The sequence below is a fragment of the Bos grunniens genome, chromosome 25, assembly GCF_055505025.1.
Source record: "Bos grunniens cultivar Pamir isolate PY7600 chromosome 25, Bosgru_T2T1.0, whole genome shotgun sequence".
Lineage (NCBI taxonomy): Eukaryota > Metazoa > Chordata > Mammalia > Artiodactyla > Bovidae > Bos > Bos grunniens.
Window position 1 is genome coordinate 31,619,898 of NC_141189.1, and position 23,605 is coordinate 31,643,502.

The 23,605-nt window shown below is 48.3% G+C and overlaps 1 protein-coding gene across 4 annotated transcripts in view; it reads right to left on the reverse strand.

The window, feature by feature from the left end:
* Nucleotides 1-23,605, reverse strand: part of SNX29 (sorting nexin 29) — a 591,305-nt gene that overhangs the window by 99,787 nt on the left and 467,913 nt on the right. For all 4 annotated transcript variants that reach the window (XM_086375716.1, XM_086375717.1, XM_086375714.1 and 1 more), the window contains one exon: nt 9,176-9,316. In XM_086375716.1, coding sequence (XP_086231842.1) covers nt 9,176-9,316 — 141 coding nt within the window. The remainder of the gene's footprint in view (nt 1-9,175; nt 9,317-23,605) is intronic.

Genomic DNA, 23,605 nt, shown 5'->3' on the forward strand with positions numbered 1-23,605 from the left:
AAGGTTTATAAGCCTGTGGGTTGACTATAAAGGCACAGCTCCTAGCTCTAAAAATGGCCCCTAAGTGAGGGTGGGTGGTGGGTGAACCTAGATGGTTCAGCAGAAGGGAGAGGCAATCAAGGGTTCTGGCTTCACCTGCTCCCTGATTTCTATACCAGCAAGGTTAAGAACCTGACTTAAGGGACTTTCCTGGCAGTCTTCCAGTGCTTAAGACTCTGCTTCCACTGCAGGGGACCTGGGTTCAATCCCTGGTGGAGGAACTATTAATAAGAACCTGCATGACTCGTGGATGACTGCATGACTGCACGACTTTAATTTTTAAAAAAAATTAAAAAATAAAGAAACTGACTTAAGAAATCAATGTCAATGTCCACCAACTGAGCAATGACTAAATAATCTACATTCGCCCACTCTCCAGCATCCTCTGGAGAGCAGATCTGTAGTGAGAGGGTGAAGGCGTAGGGCCCTGCAGACTGTCTGCCTGGGCTGACACAGCAGCCCTGACACCACTGAGCGAGATGACCTTGGGCAAGTCACTTCCCCTCCCTGTGTCTCTTGTTTCATTTGTAGAGTGAGGTCTCGGTGATGGTTTTCTGCTCCAGGCAAGGAAGGAGGTGTGAGGCAGGCAGAAGAACGTTTCCTTTGAGATGTTGTTCAGTCACTCAGTCATGTCCGACTCTTTGCACCCCTATGGCAGGCCTCTCTGTCTCTCAGCACCTCCGAAGTTGGCCCAAGTTCATGTCCATTGCATCAGTGATGCCATCCAGCCACCTCATCCTCTGACGCCCTCTTCTCCTTCTGCCCTCAATCTTTCCCATCATCAGGGACTTTTCCGATGAGTCAGCTGTTCACATCGGATGACCAAAATACTGGAGTTTCAGCTTCAGCATCAGTCCTTCCAACGAGTATTCAGGGTTGATTTCCCTTAAGACTGATTTGATCATCTTCCCTGAGATGCTCTCACCCTGATCTCCAGGACCTGGCTACACTACCTCACATAGCAACAGGGACTTCGCAGAGGTGATGAGGGACCATGAGATGCAGAAATGTTCCTGGGTTACCTGGTTGGACCACAACTGATCTCAAAAGCAGAGAACCTTCCCCTGGTGTGGTCAGCAGAAAATGGGACTATGGCAGAGTGGTCAGAGAGATACGGCACTAAAGATGGAGACAGGGGTCACGGGCAAAGGAATGCAGGAAGCCTCTAGAAGGTGCAAAAGGCCAGGAAGCCATTCTTCCCTGGAGCCACCAGGAGGAATCAGCTGTGCCCACACCTTGACTTCAGCCCAGTGAGACCTGGCTCAGATTCCTGACCTCCTGAACTATAAGACAACACATGCGTGGTGCTTTCAACTGCCAGATCTGTATTTGTTAGAAGGCAGTCATCGGAGGCTAACACAGACAGACGTACAGAGGAAACGGCACACGGACGGGGGGGACCCCCCCCCAAACTGCCTGCGCTCCCACTTGCTCCCTTGTGTGAGGCTCATCACCAGGATGCCTGCCGGCCCTGTGAGCATTGTCCCTCCAACAGAAAGCAGCCCTGATTCCCCCTCCTCATTCTTCTCTGAGCTCACGGGGACCCCACTCCAGTCTGCAGGATTCACGAGCTTTTCTCCCCACAAGACTGTGAACTTTGTGAAGGCAGAGACTACACTTTGAATCATCTTCAACTCCGCACACCTAGCATGACAGTCCTGACCTTGAGACGTGTTTGCCAAGTGGAAGAATTCACCTCTGTGTTCCTCCAGATGCCTGCTCGTTCCTCCTGCTGTCTCCAACCTCTGCTGGGGTCCTGCCGTTGGCCCTGGCGGCTGCATTGAAACCTACGCCTCTAGGGAGTTGCAAGGTGTTTTCCACGGCTCAGCGAGTGCCCGTCGGTTCCTCCACAGCACACTGGTGTGTGTGTTTTTAATGAGAATTTTAATGCATAATTTCTCCAACAAGTTGAATTATCTGCGGCTTGGGGGAAAGCGATTCGCCTTGCCTTTGTGCCAAATGAACTTTCAGAGACTGACTCCATTATCCTAAGAAGGAACGACAGGCCCTTAATTCTCATTTGCTCACTGAGCAACAATGGAGATTTTTTAGATTTTTTAGTAGTATCATCAAAAAACATGTCTTCCACCTAAGTCCTCGTACCAGTCAAATCCATTTGGACAGGGAGCTCTCAAGCCACGACCTTTGGTCGTGAGGCAGCCAGCTTTCCTGTCTGTAAAGGCTTGCCGGTCTTCTGCTCATCCTGCAAGAAACATTCAGGCAAAAGCGGAATGGGAACAACCTCTAAACATAACCTGAAAGTTACTCTACTCCTTTCTGGGATTCAGATTTTTCTACATTTGTGCCAAGACCCAGTGAAGTAAAGAGAGTAAAAGGGAAACTTTTCCATTTCACTTCTGTCCACGTAGTCATTCATTCAGGCCACGAGCGTCTCTGGTGTGTTGGGTTCTATTCTAGGAGCTGGAGAGAGCAGTTTTCATGAGCTTTGTTCCAGGGCAGAGAGAAGGATGCTACTCAAAGACACAAAGAAACCATCTCCACTCACAGTATGTGCCGGGAGAGGCTGGGCGAAAATGAAAACAGTGATGGGCTAGAGACTGACTGAGGGGCGGCATGCACAAGGATGCTGGGGAAGACTTCTCTCTAAGGAGTGGTGCTGAGCTGAGCCCTCACAAGTCGAATAAGTAGTCCAGGCAGAGATCGGGGAAAAGTCATTCCTGGCAGAGGGAAGAGTGGGTGCAAAGGCCAGAGAACTGCATGGACATGTACCCACTTCCAGGCAGAAGCTGTAAGAACCAGCATCCGGTCTGCTTCTGTCCCTTGTCCTGCTGCCATAACCGTGCTGAGAGGAGGCTCTGGTAGCCTGGGTGGTGATGCTGTGAGTGGCAGAGCTCCTCACCAATGACACGTGATGGACCCTGAGTGTGAGCCTGGGTTGTTCTGGGCTGCCAAGATCATAGTGCTATTTGTTACTTCAGTCGAATCATAACAAACTGTGGAAAACTCTTAAAGAGATTGGAACAGTAGATCGTCTTACCTATCTCCTGAGAAACGTGTATCCCAGTCAAGAAGCAAAAGTCAGAACCTTATATGGAATTGACTGGTTCAAAATTGGGGAAGGAGTATAGGAAGGCTGTTTATTGTCACCCTGTTTATTTAATTTATATACAGAGCACATCATGTGAAATTCTGGGCTGGATGAGCTACAGGCTGGAATCAAGACTGCTGGGAGAAATATCAACAACCTCAGATATGCAGATAAGATCAGTCTAATGGCAGAAAGTGAAGAGGAACTAAAGAGCCTCTTGATGAGGGTAAAAGAGGAGGGTGAAAAAGCCGACTTAAAAACACTTAAGATCATGGCATCTGGTCCCATCACTTCAAGGCAAATAGAAAGGGAAAAGGTGGAAGCAGTGACAGATTTCCTGTTCTTGGGCTCCAGGATCACTGCAGATGGTGACTGCAGCCATGAAATTAGAAGATGATGGCTTCTTGGCAGGAAAGCTAAGACAAACCTTGACATTGTATTAAAAAGAAAAGACATCACTTTGCTGACAAAGGTCTATGTGCTCAAGGTCTTTTATAGTAGAGAGTTAGATCATAAAGAAGGCTGAGTGCTGAAGAATTGATGCTTTCGAATTGTGGTACTGGAGAAGACTCTTGAGAGTCCCTTGGACTGCAAGGAGATCAAACCAGTCAACCCTAAAGGAAATCAACCCTGAATACTCGTTGGAAGACTGATGCTGAAGCTGAAGCTCCAATACTTTGGCCACCTGATGTGAAGAGCTGACTCAATGGAAAAGATTCTGATGCCAGGGAAGACTGAAGGCAGAAGAAGAGGAGGCTGACAAAGGCTGAGATGGTTGGATGGCATCACTGATTCAATGGACTTGAACTTGAGCAAACTCTGGGATATGGTGAGGGACAGGGAGGCCTGGCATGCGGCAGTCCATAGGCTTGCAGAGAGTCAGACACGACTGAGTGACTGAACAACAACAAAAAAAAAACCCCAAGTTTATCCTGAGTGATAGAAGTCCCATGCCTGTGATATTTAATAGTTAAAAAGTAACTTTAGGGGCTTCCCTGGTAACTCAACTGGTAAGAATCTGCCTGCAATATAGGAAACCCCAGGTTGATTCCTGGGTTGGGAAGATCCGCTGGAGAAGGGATAGGCTACCCACTCCAGTATTCTTGGGTTTCCCTGGTGGCTCAGCTGGTAAAGAATCCTCCTGCAATGCAGGAGACCTGGGTTTGATTCCTGGGTTGGGAATATCCCCTGGAGAAGGGAACGGCTACCCACTCCAGTATTTTAATCAACAGACAATGAGATGGTAGGATGGCAGCATTGACTCAATGGACATGAGTTTGAGCAAACTCTGAGAGATAGTGAAAGACAGGGAGGCCTGGCATGTGGCAGTCCATGGGACTGCAGAGTCGGACACAACTTACAGACTGAACAACAACTTTAATATGGGCTTCCCTGGTGCTCAGCGGAAAAGAATCTGAAGGTAATGCAGGAAACCGCCTTCAGTGCAGGAGATGCAGGTTTGATCCCTGGGTTGGGCAGATCCCCCAGAGGAGGGCATGGCAACCCACATCAGTATTCTTGCCTGGAGAATCCCATGGACAGAGGAGCCTGGTGGGCCACAGTCCATGAAGTCACAAGAGTTGGACATGACTTAGCAATTAAACCAACACTAGCAACTTTAACACACAACTATTGTGGCCTGACTTGGCTACGAAGGAATACATATTTCACTGACTCAGAAAACTATTTTAATGCGATGGGTTGGATTGGTACATGAAGGCATGACTATATCTCCATCGAGTGCACTGGGCTTCCTGCGCATTTATAACTAAACACATACACAGCATATTGTGGTTAAAGAAATGCATTGGTGAAGACAAATCTTGCATCCAGAAGCTATAAAATGTGTAAATTTAATTGATTTTTTAAAAGTTCAAACTGGGGTTAAGATGACATTTTACTTCTAGGGAAACAGAAATTCAGGCTAGAAAGGTGCTCATCTGATAAATTTTAAAAGGCTATGATGTGTTTAATACGTCCTTTGAATACTGTCCAGGACTGTAGATTCTACAGTGAATCATTTAACGGGTCTAAGGCTTAGAGCAACCAGGTGCATGTAACTCAGCCCCCCTGGAGATGTGTGTCTGCATATTAATACACACCTTAATGGTCCAGGAAGGCAAGTGTTCCATATTAATACATGGCTCAATGGTCCAGGCAGGCAAGTGTTCCTTCCACTGGTGAAGTGACCCAATCAAAGAAAAGACTTTGGTGGGGTACATTTTTCTGGCTCAACTGAGAATCAAGCACTCTAGAAACTTTGCCCATAGGGTATCAAAGCAGCTTTCCTGAGTTATTAGACTCAGGTGTAGCCAGTGAAAGCTTGGTCTTATAAGAAGAGTTCATCACCGGCCTTGGGCATTGAGGTCCTGAATCCTGACTCATTCTGCCCTTGAAAATCAGACATATCCTCAGATCTGATGGGGGTTGGGGGGCGGCAGCACAGACTAGAGGGAGTTAAACTAGAGTCAGAACCTGACCAGGGCTTCTCAGGTGGGCTCAGTGTTAAAAATCTGCCCACTGATGCAGGAGACGCAGGTTCGATCCCTGCATCAGGAAGGTCTCCTGGAGAAGGAAATGGCAACCCACTCCGGTATTCTTGGCTGGAGAATTCCAAGGACAGAGGAGCCTGGCGGGCTTCAGTCCATGGGGTCGCAGAGTCAGACACGACTGAGCACTCATGCATGCAGAACCCAACCAGCCAATTAAAAGCTAAAGGGCCACACAGACCAGACAAGCAGCCAAGGCCCTGAGCTGTGAGATTCCAAAGCAAGACTGGAGACTGTCAGATCCACTCCTAACCATGGGGAACAGAACCAATGATCTGGTGAAGAACCAGCCGGTGTGTGTGTATAAGCCAGTCACCACTGGGTCAGGCCCATCCAGAGGGTACCTTTAATTCCAAGCTCATTTATTCACAAACAGGGTTGCCCTGGGTACCCTATTGACAGATTTCACAGGTGCAAAGCCCACTGCTGGTGAAGGTCAGGCCCAGATTGACAGGGATGGAAGACCAGAGCACGAATGCAGGTGGCCCACTCAGAGGGGAAACTCTCTCTCGCCAGGTGTGCCTGGCACAGGAGAGGCAGGACTGCTCACGCTCTGTCTATGGTCACGTGACTCCAGAAGGCTCCTCCAACCCCTCAGGGCTGCGTTTCCTTCACTAAACCTGAGCCTGGCACACCAGCACACTGAGGACCGGTGGTGCTCTGGATGGCTCTGTCTTATTTTAAATAAGTTCTGTGCAACCATAAGGCTTGAGGAGAGATGAAGTGAGGGTCAGGGGCGGGGGTGGGGGGTGGTCCCTTGGGGCTGCAGAGAAAGAATTCAGCAAGTAGGGCCCCAAAGATGTCCCTCCCCATCCTCATCCCAGAGTCCAAGGGCATCTCACCTTACACGGCAAAAGGGGCTTTGCAGAACTTGAGAGAGGAGATGATCATAGATTTTGGGGGGTGGGGGGGAACTGTGATCACAGCAGTCCTTATTAGAGGAAGAGGAGTCAGAGAAGGAGATCTATGTTAATAGAAGCAGAGACACCAGAGCGATGAGATTGTGGCCTTGAAGAAAGAAGGGGGCCACAAACTAAGGGATGTGGGGGCCTCTAGAAGTTGCAAACCGCAAGGAGTGGCCTCTCCAGGAGTAATACGGGCCCCGCCCATGCCAGAATCGTAGCCCATTGAGGCTGGCTTTAGAGAATTAACTGCAATTGTTTTAGACCACTAAACGTGTGGGAAACGGTTACAGCAGCCATGTGCATGCATGCATGCTCAGTCACTCAGTCATGCCCAACTCTTGTGGCCCTCAAGGACTGCAGCCCACCAGCCTCCTCTGTCCACGGGATTTCCCAGGCAAGAACACTGGAGTGGGTTGCCATTTCCTCCTCCAGGGAATCTTCCGGACCCAGGGATCGAACCTGCATCTCCTGCATTGGCAGGCGGGTTCTTTACCACTGCGCCACCGGGGAAGCCCCCTTACAGCAGCCACAGGAGATGAAAACACAGTGGCAGACAGAAATGCCCCGGTCCAGCCTCATACTAATTCCCTCAGTGAGACGCAGACAGGCCATGTTCCCTGCAGGTGTCGTGCAAGGGCTGCGCCAGGGTAATGCTCTCTGCAGATGAGAACATCTTACAGTGATAATATGTTGGTTACATAGAATTTCATTTTATGACACTTAAAGATATTCTGGATGGGTCCCAAGATTTGTATGAGCCTGCAAGTCATGAGATTAAATCAGTAATATAGTCCCCTCCCCCATTTTCATAAGAAGTATTTTACTCCTTGCTGTGAACAAGTATAGAATTTCTCAGTCTTCTGTTTTTTATGGGCTCAACTCTATTTTTCTTCAACAGAAGAAAAGGAACAACAGATTTATTCTGGGTCTGAGACAAACCTGCTTTATAACTCTTTAAATTATGTTCCAGCAGACCCTGATGTCGGAGAAGGCAACGGCAACCCAATCCAGTGTTCTTGCCTGGAGAATCCCAGGCCGGGAGCCTGGTGGGCTGCTGTCTATGGGGTCGCACAGAGTCGGAGACGACTGACGTGATTTAGCAGCAGCAGCAGCAGACCCTGATATGATCAGATTTCTAATCTGGTTTAAACACAGACACCTCTGAACATATAAACACAATGGTCAGTAAGTTTTCTCTATGAAATTGGTTGAGTGTGGGGAGTGGGTTATGGAAACTCTTGCTCTGGCTTTTCTATGAGGAAGACTGTAGGATATCCTAGGAAATTCAAGGCCAGTGGGACCTGCACAGGCTTCATCCATGTGACAGTGCTGGGGTTCCCACACTTCCTATGGGTCAGCACCACCCAGAGAGCTTGCTAAGCCCCACCCTCCCTGTGGGGGTCCCGGCCCCAGAACCTGTCTTCCAGTAGGTGAAGGAAGCAGCCTGAGAACCTGCATTTCTCACAAGCTCCAGGTGAGGCTGATGCTATGGATCGGGGGTCACACTCTGAAAACCAACTCCCATCCAAGGCCCAACTTCTCCCAGGTCCCGAGAAGAATCCATGTTATCTCATCTGATTCAACTGCCCCTGCCAAGCTAGTTCATATGGTGCAATTGATGAAGTGTCTCTGTCTCCTACTTGACTGGAAGCCAGGGGCTCTCTGGCTTGTCTGCATCCTGGAGTCACTTGAAACCCCTCCATGCACAGGCCTCACTCCAGGCCAGTCAGCCCAGGATAGGGGGCGGGGAGTAGGCAGGTCGCAGAGTCTGGAAAGCTTCCCGAGTGATCCAAAGCCCAGCCAAGATGGAGAATGGCTGCAAATGTGATGGATGACAAAAATGATGCCAACCGGCTGAAGCAGACAACACAGCGGGGCCCTATGCCAAGCTCGGCTGTCATCTTTTGGGCCACTTACAGTGTGACACTGACTGGAGCTCAGTAATGCTGGCTGGATGAAAGCATGGATGCTAACTGGCCAGAGAGGAGGGCTAGTGCCTCCTTTCTCCAGGGCACAAGGATGAACACACGGAAACACACTAGTTCATTATCAATGACCAACCCCCATGAGGCAGCAATCCTGTAATAAAACAAGCTCTTCTGAGAAAGCCTTACCTGGGAAACAACTCCATACCCTTAAGTCCAAATAAATATCATGACAACCATGGATGAAAACCAGAAGACTTTTTTTTGTTTTTGGTCCAAAACAGGAGCTGGCAAACTATGCCCCACAGGCCAGATCCAGCTGCCACCTCTTCTAATAAATAAAGCTTTCCTGGCACACAGGCATGCTCGCGCGCGCACTGTCTGCAGCTGCTGCCACGGTGGCAGAGCTGGTGTTTTGGCTCAGGTGGTAGGGGCTGCGAAGCCAGGACACTTACTCTCTGGCCCTTTAGCAGAACAGGTGTGGCAGCCCCGCTCCCGAGAAATCAGAGGATGGACACGCAGACAAGACGTAACTCGACTATCTTTAGGGGGACGAATGGTGGGTTTACTTCGTTCCCATCTTTTTTCTCGTATCAGCCAACTTTTTGAGTTACATAAAGGAGCCCAGATGTTTAAATCGCCGGCAGAAGGAGGAGACGGAGGCACCAGGCGGAGAGCTGCCCGGCCCACAGCAGCGGCGGCCCCTACCTTGTTCCCGATGGCCTTCTTGGGCGGGAAGTTGAAAGCCCTCACTTGAGGGTATTTGTTCTGTAACTTGTGGTGCAAAGTCCTGAACTCCGCGTACCGCCGGTAGACATTCCACTCGTCATCTTTTATCCGGATGTAGACCTTTGGAGAAAACGAAAAGAGAAAGAAAATATCAAGTCTCTTAAAACTCTCATTCCATGCTGGATGCCTCCATGTCCTGGCTATTGTAAAGAGTGCAGCAATGCACACTGGGGGTCGTGTGTCTTTTAGAATTGGGGTTTTCTCACAGTATATGCCCAGCAGTGGGGTTGCTGGGTATATGGTAAGCTTATTCCTAGTTTTTTAAGGAATCGCAGATAAAGGAGATGTACATCTTCTTTATACAGTGAAATATTACTCAACCATAAAAAATGAATTTGAGTCAATTCTAGTGAGGTGGGTGAACCTAGAGCCTATTATACAGAGTGAAATAAGTCAGAAAGAGAAAAACAAATATTGTATATTAATGCATATATGTGGAATCTAGAAAAATGGTGTTGATGAACCTATATACTATCCTGTGTAAAATGGACAACTGATGAGAAGTTGCTGTAAGCACAGGGAGCCCAGCTGGTGCCCTGTGATGAGCTAGAGGGATGGGATTGGGGAGCGGAGAGAGGCTCGAGATGGAGGGGATATATGTATAATTACGGCTGATTTGCATTGCTGTATGGCAGAAACCAATACAACATTATAAAAATTAAAATTTAAAAGTGAAAAAAATTCTCATTACAAAGGGGGTGGGGCTCTGGCAACACCTCCCCCCACTCCAGGAAAACCAGCTCTGTGACCGCAGGGCCACATCTGCCCCCTGGGTCACTGGAGGCCCAGTGCTGGGCATGGAGGAGGGACTCAGTGTACCATGTGCATAAATGGGTACACGAGAGAATGGCACCCTCTGGCAGGCTGTGTACTAATGAACATCAGTTCCCAGTATCAGCGGAGACCGACAGCCCAATTCATCTCAGAGACGCATTTTCCATGCTTTTGTCCCAGGCATGCTGTAACAGTGACAGATGGCGGTGGAGAGACCATTCATCCTTGCTGGCCTGCATTTCTTCATCTGTTAATGGAGCTGACTAACGGCACCTCCTCCCAAGGTGGTGGGGATAACAGTCAGGCTTATAAGCCGAGCAGCTGTGCCTGGATCACACAGACCAGCACACCGGTGGGGAGGGGTGGGGGCGGTGGTGTGAAATCAATCCCAGGGAGGAGGAGGGAGGGAGGGGGCAAGAGCTGAGATCAGCACAATCCAGTGGAAGGTCACATCAGGATGGCATACACACACCTGGGGCATGAAACTTCTTCATTTTAATCAAGATGTGGTCCTCAAGGTAACATTCAAGGGGTATAAAATGCAAGGGCTATTTCACCTGCCTTTTTTTTTTTTTTACAGGCCCTCACACCTTCCAGGGACACACAGCAACTATGTCAGAAAGCAAAACAGAGAAGTGGGACAGAGCGCAAAGAATTTTTTTTAAATGATATGAGTTAATAAGAACAGCCCAGGGCTTTTCTGGTGGCTCAGTGGTAAAGGATCTGCCGGCCAGTGCAGGAGGCATGGGTTTGACCCCTGGTCAGGGAGGATCCCATGTGCTGTGGAGCAACGAAGCCCGTGGGCCACAACGACTGAAGCCCACGCCCTAGAGCCCATGCTGCACAGCAAGAGAAGCCACCATAGCGAGAAGCCCGCACACCGCAATGAAGACCCACCACAGCCAAAAATAAGTAGAATTAAAAACAAAAAAAAGAGAAGAGCAGCCCAGAGGGTGAAGTCTCCACTGATAAATAGCTACTGTAATCTGCAGTCAGCGAATGTCAATACATGTCCTAAAACCTCTTTCACCGTAAAAGCAGACATGTCTACCGTGACTGATAAATTCTGCCTCTCTCTAAAGAGTACCTGCATCCCCAAATGTGGACCTCATACATCTGAGCTCTGGGAAGGTGACCACCGATATTCTGGCGAACAAGGTGAAGGAGGGAGAATTTAAACCCAAAGAATGCCAATCAATGGATGGAAGTTTCCAGTGGACTTAGATGGAGAAACGGAGGCCTATCAAGTCTGATAGAAGCCCCCAAGTGAAGAGAGACAGTAAATATCCTGGATGACAGATATCAAGTGATCTCAAGTGACTTGAGGGATGAGTCTAATGCAACATGATGAAACTTAAAAAGATCAGTGCTGGACTTTGCAATACAACCCCAAAAGCCAACACTGTAAGATAAGATGGGGGAGATACGGTACAGCAATGGCCTGGGATAAAGACTCACGGGTTTTAGTAAATTCAAGTTAAGTGAATACCATCAAAGGGTCACCAAGAAAAGGCCTATGTATTATTTGCTCAGTCGTGTCTGATTCTCTGTGATCCCCTGGACTGTAGCCTGCCAGGCTCCTCTGTCCATGGGATTTCCTAGGCAACAATACTGCAGTGGGTTGCCATTTCCTTCTCCAACTATTTAGATCTCATTAAAAGGTATCTGATATATTTTAAATAAAAGGAGTTGACAAGTCTTGGTTTATTCTAAATTGACCACACCAACTTAGGTTTTAGCTGCTGCCTGTTAAAAGATGAACTGAAATAGGTTCAGAAACGCCCAGAAGACTTGCTACTCAAAACGTGGTCCGCGAACCAGGAGCATCAGCATCACGTGGTAAGGTGGCAGAAATGCAACATCTCAGGCTCCACCCCAGATGTACTGACTCAGAATCTGTCTTAACCAGAACCCCAACTAGCTCACACACACTTTAAAAGTTTAGAAGCACAGGTCCTCAGAGATGATCTGCAACCAAATTATCAGAAGGAAGATGGAAGAGACTGGAGGATGGTAAACTGAGCCTCAAAGATGGAGGAGTTACGGAACTCTGAAGACCGCAATGAGGAAAAGGAAAGACCGAGATGATGTGTTCTGGATGATTCCAGGAGGCAAACTTCCAGCAGACAGAAGCTAGAGAAAGACAAATTTCATTAGGAAAGAACTTTATAGCAGCCAAAGTTGCCTAAAGAGGAAAAGATATGTCTCAAGAGCTTTTCTGGCACTAGGTACCCAAGCAGTGGTACAACAGATAGACAGATGGTTATCACGATTATGCAAGGATTTGCTTTGTAACAGGGAAGGATAATTAGACCCCAGAAGCATCTGGAAAGTCTTGGCTAGCTGTGGAACAGAGACTTCAGGAATTAAGTCTCCAGGGACTGAGACAAGATGGGTCAGTCGGCAAGTAAACCCAGGAGCTAGGACTTTAATGCAGCACTTGTAGGGCATTCTTTGGGTCCTTCCAAGTCACAGCAAATGCAAGCTGCCCAATCAGTATCCATTTCCCTCCAATACTTCTGGGGAGAGCAATGTGTTCAGGAACAAAAAAAAATTAACCACATTTTCCGGTGTTCCTGGCAGACTCATTGGAAAAGACCCTGATGTTGGGAAACATGCAAGCAGAGAATTAGGCAACAGAGGATGAGATGGTTGGATGGCATCGCTGACTCAATGGACATGAATCTGAGCAAACTCAGGGAGACAGTAAAGGACAGGGAAGACTCATGTGCAGCAGTTCATGGAGTCGCAAAGAACTGGACACGACTTAGCGATTGAACAACAAACAGATGAAAGAAAGCTCTTAGGAGAGATCTGACCCAGCCAATAAGTGCCTTTTAACTCTTCTCCCTGTCTTCTTCTTTCTCAAACACAGATGTGAAGACTGGAGCTCCAGCAGTCATTTTATGATCATGAGGTGATCAAGAGAATGGATATAGAAAAGTGGAAGGACCTTGGGTCTCTGATGAAATTATGAGGCCAAATTATTACACCAAATACTAGATGATCTATTCAAAACTTTTTTTTCTTTAAAAGAGAAATATTCACCTCTAAACTGGTCAACCTAATGCTTTAGAGGTCTACAGACTCATGGCTGAATGCCATTCTTCTCTGATACATCTTGAATGGACTATATCTACTTGTACTATATTTTCACACAAGTGCAAATATCCCCTTAAGAGTGGCAAATGTAATTGCTTATCTGAGCAAGTACAAAACAAATTACCTAGGTCAGGGGAGGGAAGCTGTGGCCTGTGGGTCAAACCAGCCGCATCTATTTGTTTGTTGTTGTTCAGTCACTAAGTTGTATCTGGCTCTTAGCGACCCCACAGGCTGCAGCACGCCAGGCTTCCCTGTCCTCCGCTATCTCCTGGAGTTTGCTCAAATTTCACGTTCACGGAGTTGGTGATGCTATTTGTTTACCTACTGTTTATAGCCGCTTACAGTGGCAGAGTGGCTGCAACAAAGACCACACGGCCTGCAAAGCTGAAAATGCTTACTCTCTGCACGTGTGCACGCTAAGTCACTTCAGTCATGTCCAGTTCTGGGTGGCCCTATGGACTCCACCAGGCTCCTCTGTCCATGGGATTCTCCAGGCAAGGATACTAGAGTGGGTTGCCGTGCCCTCCTCCAGGGGATCTTCCCAACCCAGGGGTCAAATCTGTATCTCTTATGTCTAAATTGGCAGGTGGGTTCTTTACCACCAGCACCATCTGGGAAGCCATTTACTTTCTGGTCCTTTACAAAAAAACTTCTCTGGTCCCTGATTTAGATACTCAGAAAGTCCTCATTATTGTTGTTTTTCAACAAACATATACAAATTTAGTGCAGAGAAGGGCAGTGTTTTCCAATAATTACCAGCCCTGGGGTGGACCACACAGAAACCATCTGAGACCCAGGAATTCCTAGAGTCCCAAAGCCTTCTGGTGATTCTGACAAGTAGGCGATGTTAGAGTCAGAATGTGCCCCTCCCCCAAAATGCACATATTGAAATCCAAACCACCAATGCAGTACTGGGGCAGGAGATGATTAGGTCATGAGGGTGGAGCCCCCATGAATAGGATTAGTGCCCTTACAAAAGAGACCCCACAGCTCCCTCATGCCTCCCGTTATGCAAAGACAGTGAGGAGAGAGCTGTCTGGAGCTTTGGTTTTGGACTTCCCAGCCTCTAGAACTGTGTGGAAGAGTTTATTGTTGAAATCACCCCGTCTGTAGTTGTTACAGCAGCCCAAGTGGACCATTAGCACCCCAAGTGGACTAAGACAATGGGCAATTAGGGGAACCTCTAATGCAAAGCACAGACTCTCCCTCCTCTCTGACTATGTGTTTCCTCATCTAGAAAATGGAGCTGAGACCTTACTGATAGAGCCTGTTCCCAAGGCAGTATGGAGAGTGTTTAGGTATAGAAGCCATCCAGCTATGCCTGGCTTCACAAAGACCAGCACACGGAGTGGGTGGAGACTGATTTGGAGAAGGAGGGAGAGACCAGAGTTGAGATCGACCCAGTTGGATGGAAAGTCACATCCAGATGGGATAAGCATAACTGGGGTGTAAAACTTCTTTAATCAAGAGAACACTCTGGGGGCACAACACACGAGGGCTGTGTCATCAGCATTTACAGGCCCTCACAGCTCCCAGGGACACCCAGCAACTGCATCATGAGGGAAAACAGAGGGAGAGAGATCAATGCATTTTTAAAAATTACATGAGTTAAGAACAGCCCAGAGAGTAAAATCTCCAATGATAAATAGCTCTTATAATCTGCAATCACTAAATGTCAATACACATCTTAAAAACCTCTCACATAATGATAAAAATTGGCAACTCTAATGTGCACTATAAATTATAATTCTACATTTCTCTTAACACATTCAAGAGCCAAATGCTTCACTCTGTGGAAGCGCTGATTCCTTTCTGCCTCTCCAATGGACCCTTCTTGGGCTTCCTCGTGGGTACCTCCTCTCCTGCCCGTGTTCCCAGGACCCTCCTCGCCCTGACACAGGTGTCCACTCCCACATCTGCACATTTCGTTTTAGGTCAACGACTCTCAAATTGTTATCTCTAGTCTGGATCTCCGACGTGAACTCTGGACTCAGGCTTGAGAAAGGTCTTCTTGTCTAGCTCTACACTCAGGATCTCTACCTCACTCTCTCGGCGAACGGATCGCTGAGTTGCCCGAGTCAGAAATCTGGGCATCAGCATTGACCAGTGCTGTTCGTTACCCCCATGTCCAAGTACTGAGCAGCAGGGATTAGCCAAGCCCACCTCCAGAGGCAGCCCCGCTCCTTGTGGGACCACAACAGCAGGCTTCAGGCGCTCCTTCAGCCTCCCATGTTTCCCCATTCAAACTCCTCCAGCGGCTGTCCGAGAAGGATGCTCATGCCAGAGACTAGGTTCTGGGGCAGGTTCATCGAGCAGGGAAGGCTCCTGCATCATTACAACCATCTCACTTCTTCAGGCTCCATTCCTCGCTTTGGCAAACCAGGATCATGCCTACCTGCCTGCCTTTTCTTTAAAATTCTTTCACCTCTTAAATTCTTAAAAATGTCTTAACAACCAGGATGGTGTTGATTTGCTTGTGTTCTTTAAAACCTTCTTAAAAATGTTCAGATGAGAGCAAACATCCTGTTCTAGAAACAGCATCATCCCTTGGCCTTCCACACTCCAAGTGTTACCCCCTGCTCTGGGGATAGCAGGCATTCAAGAACTCAGAACTTTGGAACAGCAGCATTAGAAAGGACCTCAGAAACCATTAGTTCAGGAACCTCCCTGGCGGTCCAATGCAGAAGACGCGGGTCCGATCCCTGGTTGGGGAACTAGAAGCCGATGGGCTGCTAAGCCTGTGAGCTGCGACTACTGAGCCTGTGCACTCGAGAGCCGGCACGCCACACCAGAGAGCCTTCAAGCCACAACTAAGACCGGATGCACCCACCAACCAATCACCAACCAACACATTTTGTTTTTCAAAAAAGAAACCGTTAGTTCAATCCTTCCTTTCTGTGACAAATACTCCCTGCTCATCTCATATCCTCCTTGATGTCTGGCTCTGGGGGCCCATGGCTTGGGGAAAGCCACCCAGACTGAATAAACAGCATTGGAGAGAGGGAAGGCCACAGTCATGATGACTGGGGCAGGGAGGGAAGCAAGTTTCTGGTGGTGGAGAATGGGGGCTCTGACATCAGAGCAGTGTCACCAGTAAGCACACCCAATGCATGGAGGCAGTTACGCGCGGAGACACTGCAGCCAAATTCTGGGGTTCAGACCCCAGCTCTGCCGTGCACCCTGAGAAAGCCACTTCACTTCTCTGTGCCTCTGCTTCCTCCTTTGAGAAATAAGGGTATTACCTCCCTTGCTGGGTCTTGGGAGGAGTAAATGAGTTCACATGTGTAACAGGCTTAGAATAGGGCCTGGTAGACAGAAGATGCCATTTAAGTGTTTGATAAAGAAACAATGTAACATAAGGACTTCCCTGTGGTCCAGTAGTTAAGAAACCTGCCAATGCAGGGGACACTGGTCCAATCCCTGGTCAGGGAACTCAGGTCCCACGTGCCTCAGGGCATCTAGGCCCATGCACCGCAACTAACGGAGCCGGTTTTGGAGCCCGCATGCTGCCAGCTACTGAGCCAGCACTCTAGAGCCTGTGTTCTGCAGCAGAAGAAGCCACTGCAATGAGAAGCCTTCGCACCACAACTAGAGAGTACCCCCAGCTCGCCTCAGCTAGAGAAAGCACACACGCCACAACGAAGGCCCGGCACAGCCAAAAATAAAACACATAAATACACAACATTGAAAAACAATGCAACCCATTGGTTAGGCCGCCAGTGGGGATTTACAAAGGTATGGATTTTGTAAGTCTCTGATCTTGCTAATCAGCTTTAATATTTATCCCCTCCAATGGTTTGGCTGATGGGAACTGGGCTCTACCAGGACATGGGAATGGTCATAGCTGGCTCACGGACTGCAGGGGGAATCCCAGAAGATCAGACCTCGACCGCCAGTCAGTTATGTGATGTTAGGTAAACTGCTTCTGAATCTCAGTTTACTCACTTGAGAAACGGGTATAACTGGGGGGCGGGGAGGGAGGAACGTGCCTGAAAGTGTTTATACAAATGCCATGAGGGTTACCTGCTGCTATTATTATTGTTGTTGTTATAACCATCATCACCAAAAACATGAAATTCTGCAAACGGGAAGAAGCACTGCCGCTGAAGGCACACCGGTCTTAGCTCTACGGTCTCCACCCTAGGAGCTCTGCTCAGTAAAGAATAAGTATACAGATTACTGCTGAGCCTTAGACTCAGAGTTCAGAACAAGTTATGCTGTGGGTCATTAAAAATTTCGAATAAAAATATGAATGATCATGCCTCTCCCCTAAAAAGCTCCCTAAACATGACTCCCAAAACACATTATTTCTCCAGAGTCTGTGAAAGCAGCTCTGTCCCTGAGACTGGATGGGGTGCAGGAGTTGAACTGGAGAGCCTCTAGGTCCCTTCACGGACCCCCTCAGGGGGCCTCTGTGTCCTTAGGTCATTCACAAACCCCAAGCACTTCACTGGGCTCTTCCACCCACATTCCACTCCCATTTCATTGTGGAGACCAAGGGGTTCATGGAAATCAGGTAGGAGGTCTGACCTTGGGCTTGACTTAGGAGGACTTCATACCCAAGGGGCAGGGCAATAGCAGAACCATCCCTGGAGCCTCTGTCTTGAAAGCTCAGCTGTCTGAGTCACCCAGCAAGTGGGAGAGAAGCCTCCCGGGAACACTGGGTGGGGAGAACTGATGCCCCAGGGGGACTGGGGGCAGAGAAGGGCCCAGGCACTTCCTCGAGTTTAGTGACCACCCTGCCCCAGCCAGTATCGTTAGACTGAGGCCATCTCAGAGGTGAAGAGCGGCCAGTGGGCATTTCTGGCACCAGCCTCTGTTCTAGCTGGAGGCCATCTGATAACAAGACAAGGGGAGCTGGTCACGGAGCCCATGGAGACCAACAACACACTTCTGGTCAAGCATCCCTGTTCTCAGCTTTCGCTGCTGTCTGGATGTCAGTCAAACCCAGACCTCTCTGGTTAGCAGTCAAAGCCATGAAGCAAGAGTCAAGAACACGGTCAGACCCAAGAGAGTGAAACAATATTTTTCAGAATGCCAATAACATAGAAACACCTTCGATGCTAACACTTGCCATTTATGAAGCACCTACTATGTGTAAGGGATGCCACACACCTCACCAGGCATCCTCACGCGAGTCTGCAAGGCAGACAGTGTGAACTTGCCCCTTCCCCAGATAAAGATGTGGGCTCAGAGTGGGTGTGTTGCCTGCCCAGAGGAGGTAGGGAAATGGAAAGTTGAACCCAGGTCTGCCTCATGGCGAAGGCCTGGCTGTACTTTTTGACCGTACCAAGCGGCATGTGGGATCTAAGTTCCCCGACCAGGTATTGAACCCACACCTCCTGCAGTGGAAGCTCGGAGTCTTAACCACTGGACCGCCAGGGAAGTCCAGGCCCGGCCCTTTCTATTACAGCACACAGCTGCAGAACCCAGGCCCTCCAGGGCCCCAGGAACCCCAAGCCAGCAATGCTGGCAACTGGCAAGGAAGGTCCCTGCTCAACAGCTCTGAGGCCTAACCGCCCCTCTGCTGGGGAGACCACATGTCCTTACAACAGTCTCTTTGGTACCAGCGATGTCAACTGCTCTCTCTCATTCATGCCTCTCCCTTCAGGAATCTAATGCCATCAAAATCATGCAGAATTACCTCAACAGTCCAGCCTCAACAGCCATGCTTTTAGCATCTGAAATCAGGAAATGATCTCTGAAAATTAAGTTGTCCTTGAATTATACTTAACCAAACTGTGCACTTCTTTCACTGAAGAATTCAAAGGGCTTATGTCCAAAATTATTAGGTTTCTGTTCTTGTTTTGTTTTGTTTTTAAGGGCTTGCTCCCTCCAAATTAAGTTTGATAGGCCCCAGTTCTGTCTGCTTGAGCCATAACGATAATAATTCCTTGGAGGAATAAAAAGAGTTGACCTCTCCCAGCAAAAACAAGTTCCCTTTTAAAATGAGCAATAAAAAGACACTTCAAGTCCAATCTCCTTGACTCAGCAAAAGAAAAAGAAAATAGAAGGGTAATATCTGTCATCAGGAATGGGGCAAATCCTCTCTTCTCTATTTTAAGAAGGAATTCGAATCTTGAGGTTTCTTTTCCATGGGGAAGAATGACCCCAGGGATGTGTGTAATAATCCTGGGCGGGAGGAGAGGTTAAGTGGGGGAGGAGGCAAAATTCTCAGTCCGGATGAACTGAACCCAGAGCAGACTCACAGGTAGACAGTCTCATCTGGAAGATGAAGACCGTCTGCTGGGAAGGGGCGTGCCCATCAGACCCCCTGTGCCCGCCGCCTAGCAGCACCACCCACCCACCCACTCTACGAAGCGCTCCCCCTGGCTTCTTTCACTTGCTTCTGAACTCCATCTCAATGGGCTCCGCAGAGTGTGCCCCTAGGTGTCTGGTTCTTTTCACTCCCTGTTGTGTCTGGGCGATGTTTCCGTGTGGTGTGGGTAGCACTCCCGTGTCCTGCTCACTGTCCACGCTGTGGGCATGCCACAGCTTATACGCGCTCTGTGCTGGGGTGGACACTGCTTCCAGTTGGGACTGTTATGGGTAAGGCAGCTATGGGCACTGACGCATCTCTTTTCTTGTTGGTTTTTTTAAGTTTTTATTGCTGTATACTTGCTTTATAATGTGTTATTTTCTGCTATACAGCAAAAATGAATCAGATATATGTACACACATATTCCCTCTTTTTTGAATTTCCTTCCCATGTAGTCACCACAGAGCACTGAGTAGAATTCGTGTGTTATACAGTAAGTTCTCATTTATTATCTATTTTATATATAGTATCAATTGTGTATATATGTCAGTCCCAAGCTTCCAATTCATCTCTCTTCACTGTGTAAGAAGGTCTCCAGGTCCATCCACATCTCTACAAATGACCCAATTTTGTTCCTTTTTATGGCTAAGCAATATTCCATTGCATATATGGCTTTTGCTCTTTTCTTTCGGGATCACAGATCTAAATGTGTAAGGTAAAATCAGAAAGCTACCAAGAGAAAGCCTACAGGATAGCTTCATGACCTTGGGGGTAGGTGAGGATTCCCAGTGGGAGCACAGAAGGGCACAATTGAGGGTGCTTGAGACGCCCTGTGTCTCTGGGCAGGGCTACACAGAAATACACAGAAGTAAAATTCACTGAACATACACTGAAGATTTACACGTCTACGGATAAACAACGAGGTCCTCCTGTGGAGCACAGGGAACTATATTCAGTATCTTGTGATAAACCACGATGGAAAAGAATAGAAAAAAGAATGCATACACATGTATAACAGAATCATTTTGCTGTACAGCAGAGACTGGACGACATTATAGATCAACTATCCTTCAAGGGACTTCCCTGATGGGCCAGCAGTTAAGAATCCACCTTCCAATGCAGGAGACGTGAGTTCAGTCCCTGGCGGGGCAACGAAGCCCACACAGCGAAACTGCTGAGCCTGTGTGCTGCAACTGGAGAGAAGCCCACACACCACGACGGAAGACCCTGCGTGTCACAGGACCTGACAGAGCCAAACAAACTAATAGATATTTTCTTAAGAAAACCAAACTATATGCCATAAAAACTATTTAAGCCTCTGATATTTATATTAAACCTGGATATAAAAGTGGAAGTCAAAAAAAAGCCATACCGATACTATCCTCAGGAGAGTGAGCTTTTTACCCTAATTTATGATGGTGGGATGTCTGAAATAGTCTGTGAGCCTGACACAGTCAGATGTCAGTGCTGAGAGGGGGTCCAGGTTCAGGACTCTGGCCTCGGGGAGACCTGAGCCTGAATTCCAGCTCTCCCTCTTGCAGCCAAGCCGTCCTGGGTATGTATATTTACCTCTTCCAGCCTCCATTCTCTCTCTGTCTCTTTCTCTATGCTGCTGCTGCTGTTACTGCTTAGTCACCTCAGTCGTGTCTGACTCTGTGCAACCCTATGCACCTGAAGCCTGCTAGGCTACTCTGTCCATGGGATTCTCCGGGAAAGAATACTGTAGTGGGTTCCATGCCTCCTCCAGGGGATCTTCCCAACCCAGGGATCAAACCCTGGTCTTCTGCATTGCAGGCAGGTTCTTTACCCCAGCAGGGAAGCCCTCCCCCCTCCTCTCTCTATATATATGAAGAAGGGAGGGAGCAAGCCAAGAAGTCAGAAGGGGAGAGGGAGAATGAAGAGTTAAGAGTTTGTTCTCAGTGGGCTGAAGTCTCAGCTCTGCTTTAAGATCCGCCAAGCACAGATTCTTTAGCCAGCCACATGCTGAACCTTAGGCATGTCTGAGGCCTGTTCTATGAGGGGCAGAAGGGCCCAGAGAAAGTGCATGGGCTGCACAGGGAGAGAGGTCTGGGTTCAAACACTCCACCTCAAGTCTCAGCTTCTCAATCTGTAAAATGGGGCCAAGATCAATCCTGTCGAGTGGCTGTGAGATGCCGTGCCTGGCAGGAAGGAAGAGATGGCAGCTGTTGATATGGTAACCCCATCACCTTCGTCTTCATCTGCCTTTGTGTACATGAACCTCCCTATTACAGAATTAGGGGTAATTATAGGCTGTGCAATCACAAAATTAAAGCAGGTAATTACCATGCCTGCCTAATTAATTGTCGAATGCCAGGCAGGCAAGGAAACACAAACAGAACGCACAGTCTGTGGGCTGGGCAGTTAAGCATCCCCTTTGCTTCCAAAAAACTGTCAACAGAAGCAGCGGAGTTCAGTAAATGACCTTCTCAGGAGGGTTTTCAAGGATGCAAATGAAACCTGGGAAGTGCTACTGGGCCTTCTGACTCGAAACAAGCTTGGTACACGGGCATTTATACAGCTCCTGCCACACAAGCACCAGGGTCTCTGGACAAGGCGCTCTTCTGGGAGAGGAACTTCATAGGTGATCCCTGATGGATGCTACTAACCTCTGCAAGGACCAGACCCTCCAGAGAAAGCTGCTGATGGGAATGTAGCAAGAACCCTGAAATTAATGCTCATTTACACGCTGCTTGTTTGAAAACCTCCACCAAATGCGTGCCTCTCTGTTTCCAGCTTCAGGCAACTTCATTTTTAAATTTACTTTTATTCCGTTTGTTTATTTTTGCCTGCGCTGGGCCTTTCCTGCTTTGTGAAGGCTTTCTCTGGTTGCGGTGCGTGGGTTCCTTACTGCGGTGGCTTCTGCTGTTGTGGAGCACAGGCTCTAGGCACGTGGGCTTCAGTAGCGGCAGCTTGCGGGCTTCAGAGTGCGGGCTCCGCAGTTGTGGCGCACGGGCTTAGCTTCCCCGCCACGTGGGATCTTCCTGGGCCAGGGACTGAACCCGTGTCCCCTGCACTGGCAGGCAGATTCTTATCCCCTGCACCACCAGCAAAGTCCTTCAGGCAACTCCTTACTATCCACAGTCCTCCATCTTAAAACCAAAAATGTGTTGTTGTTTTTTCCCCCTTTAATCTTTTGGCCATGCCTCAGGGCATGCTGGATCTTATTTCACTGGACCAGGGATTGAACCCACGTCCCTAGTATTGGAAGCACAGGTTCTTAACCACTGGACCACCAGGGAAGTCCCCAAATGCTTTTTCAAGAATGGAAGCTAAGTTCATGTGAATGTCCTCAGACCTCCAGAAGATGATGTACCATTTACTATTGCCAACCATGGGACAGACATTTGACCTACAGTTTTCACCAGAGCCCTGCAATTTTATATGCCGAGAAATGGAGTCTTGGAGCAGCTAAGCAATGCGCCCAATATGACCCAGGGGGTGAGGAGCAGAACCAGAACTTAAGGGGCCTTAAGTTGCTGCTACACCCGAAGCCCAGGCCGCGTGCTCTCGGCCCCAGAGAAGAGCAAGTGCTATAAACTCGAAGCTCAGATGCCCTTTATGAGGACTGTTAAATGAGGAGGGTCAGATGACTTCAGGGTAAGAAAGATTCTCTGAGGAATGGCTTTAGGTTCCTGATTAATTTTGCTTCCTTAATATCCAAGGAAGGAAATGATTTGTGTTTTGGTTGGCGGCCTGTGTTAATGGCTCCGAACAAAACTTTCTTCTTAATGAAATGGCTTCATGTGTTATTAACTGTAAGTGTCCTCGTTGCTAGAACAAAATGCCTGAATTACTGCATGATCACACTGATGGAGTGATATTATTATAGCCAAATGCCGAGGATAAGATGAATAACTGAGTTGGAGAAAAATGACTTTTTGGTTCACTGGGTTATGCAGATGAGGCAGACTTGTAAAGGCGGAAATGCATTACCAAAAACTGCCAGCATCAGCCCACGTGCCTTTTAAAGGAAGACATCGGAAGACCTTGCTGGTGGTCCAGTAAAGAATCCACCTGCCAACGCCAGGGACACGGGTTTGACCCTCGGTCTGGGAAGATTCCACATACCAAAGGGCAGCTAAGCCTGTGTGCTACAACTACAGAAGCCCTCTCACCCTCGAGCCCAGGCTCCGCAGCCAGAGAAGCCACCGTCACGAGGAGCCTGCACACCACATCCAAGGGTAGCCTCCACC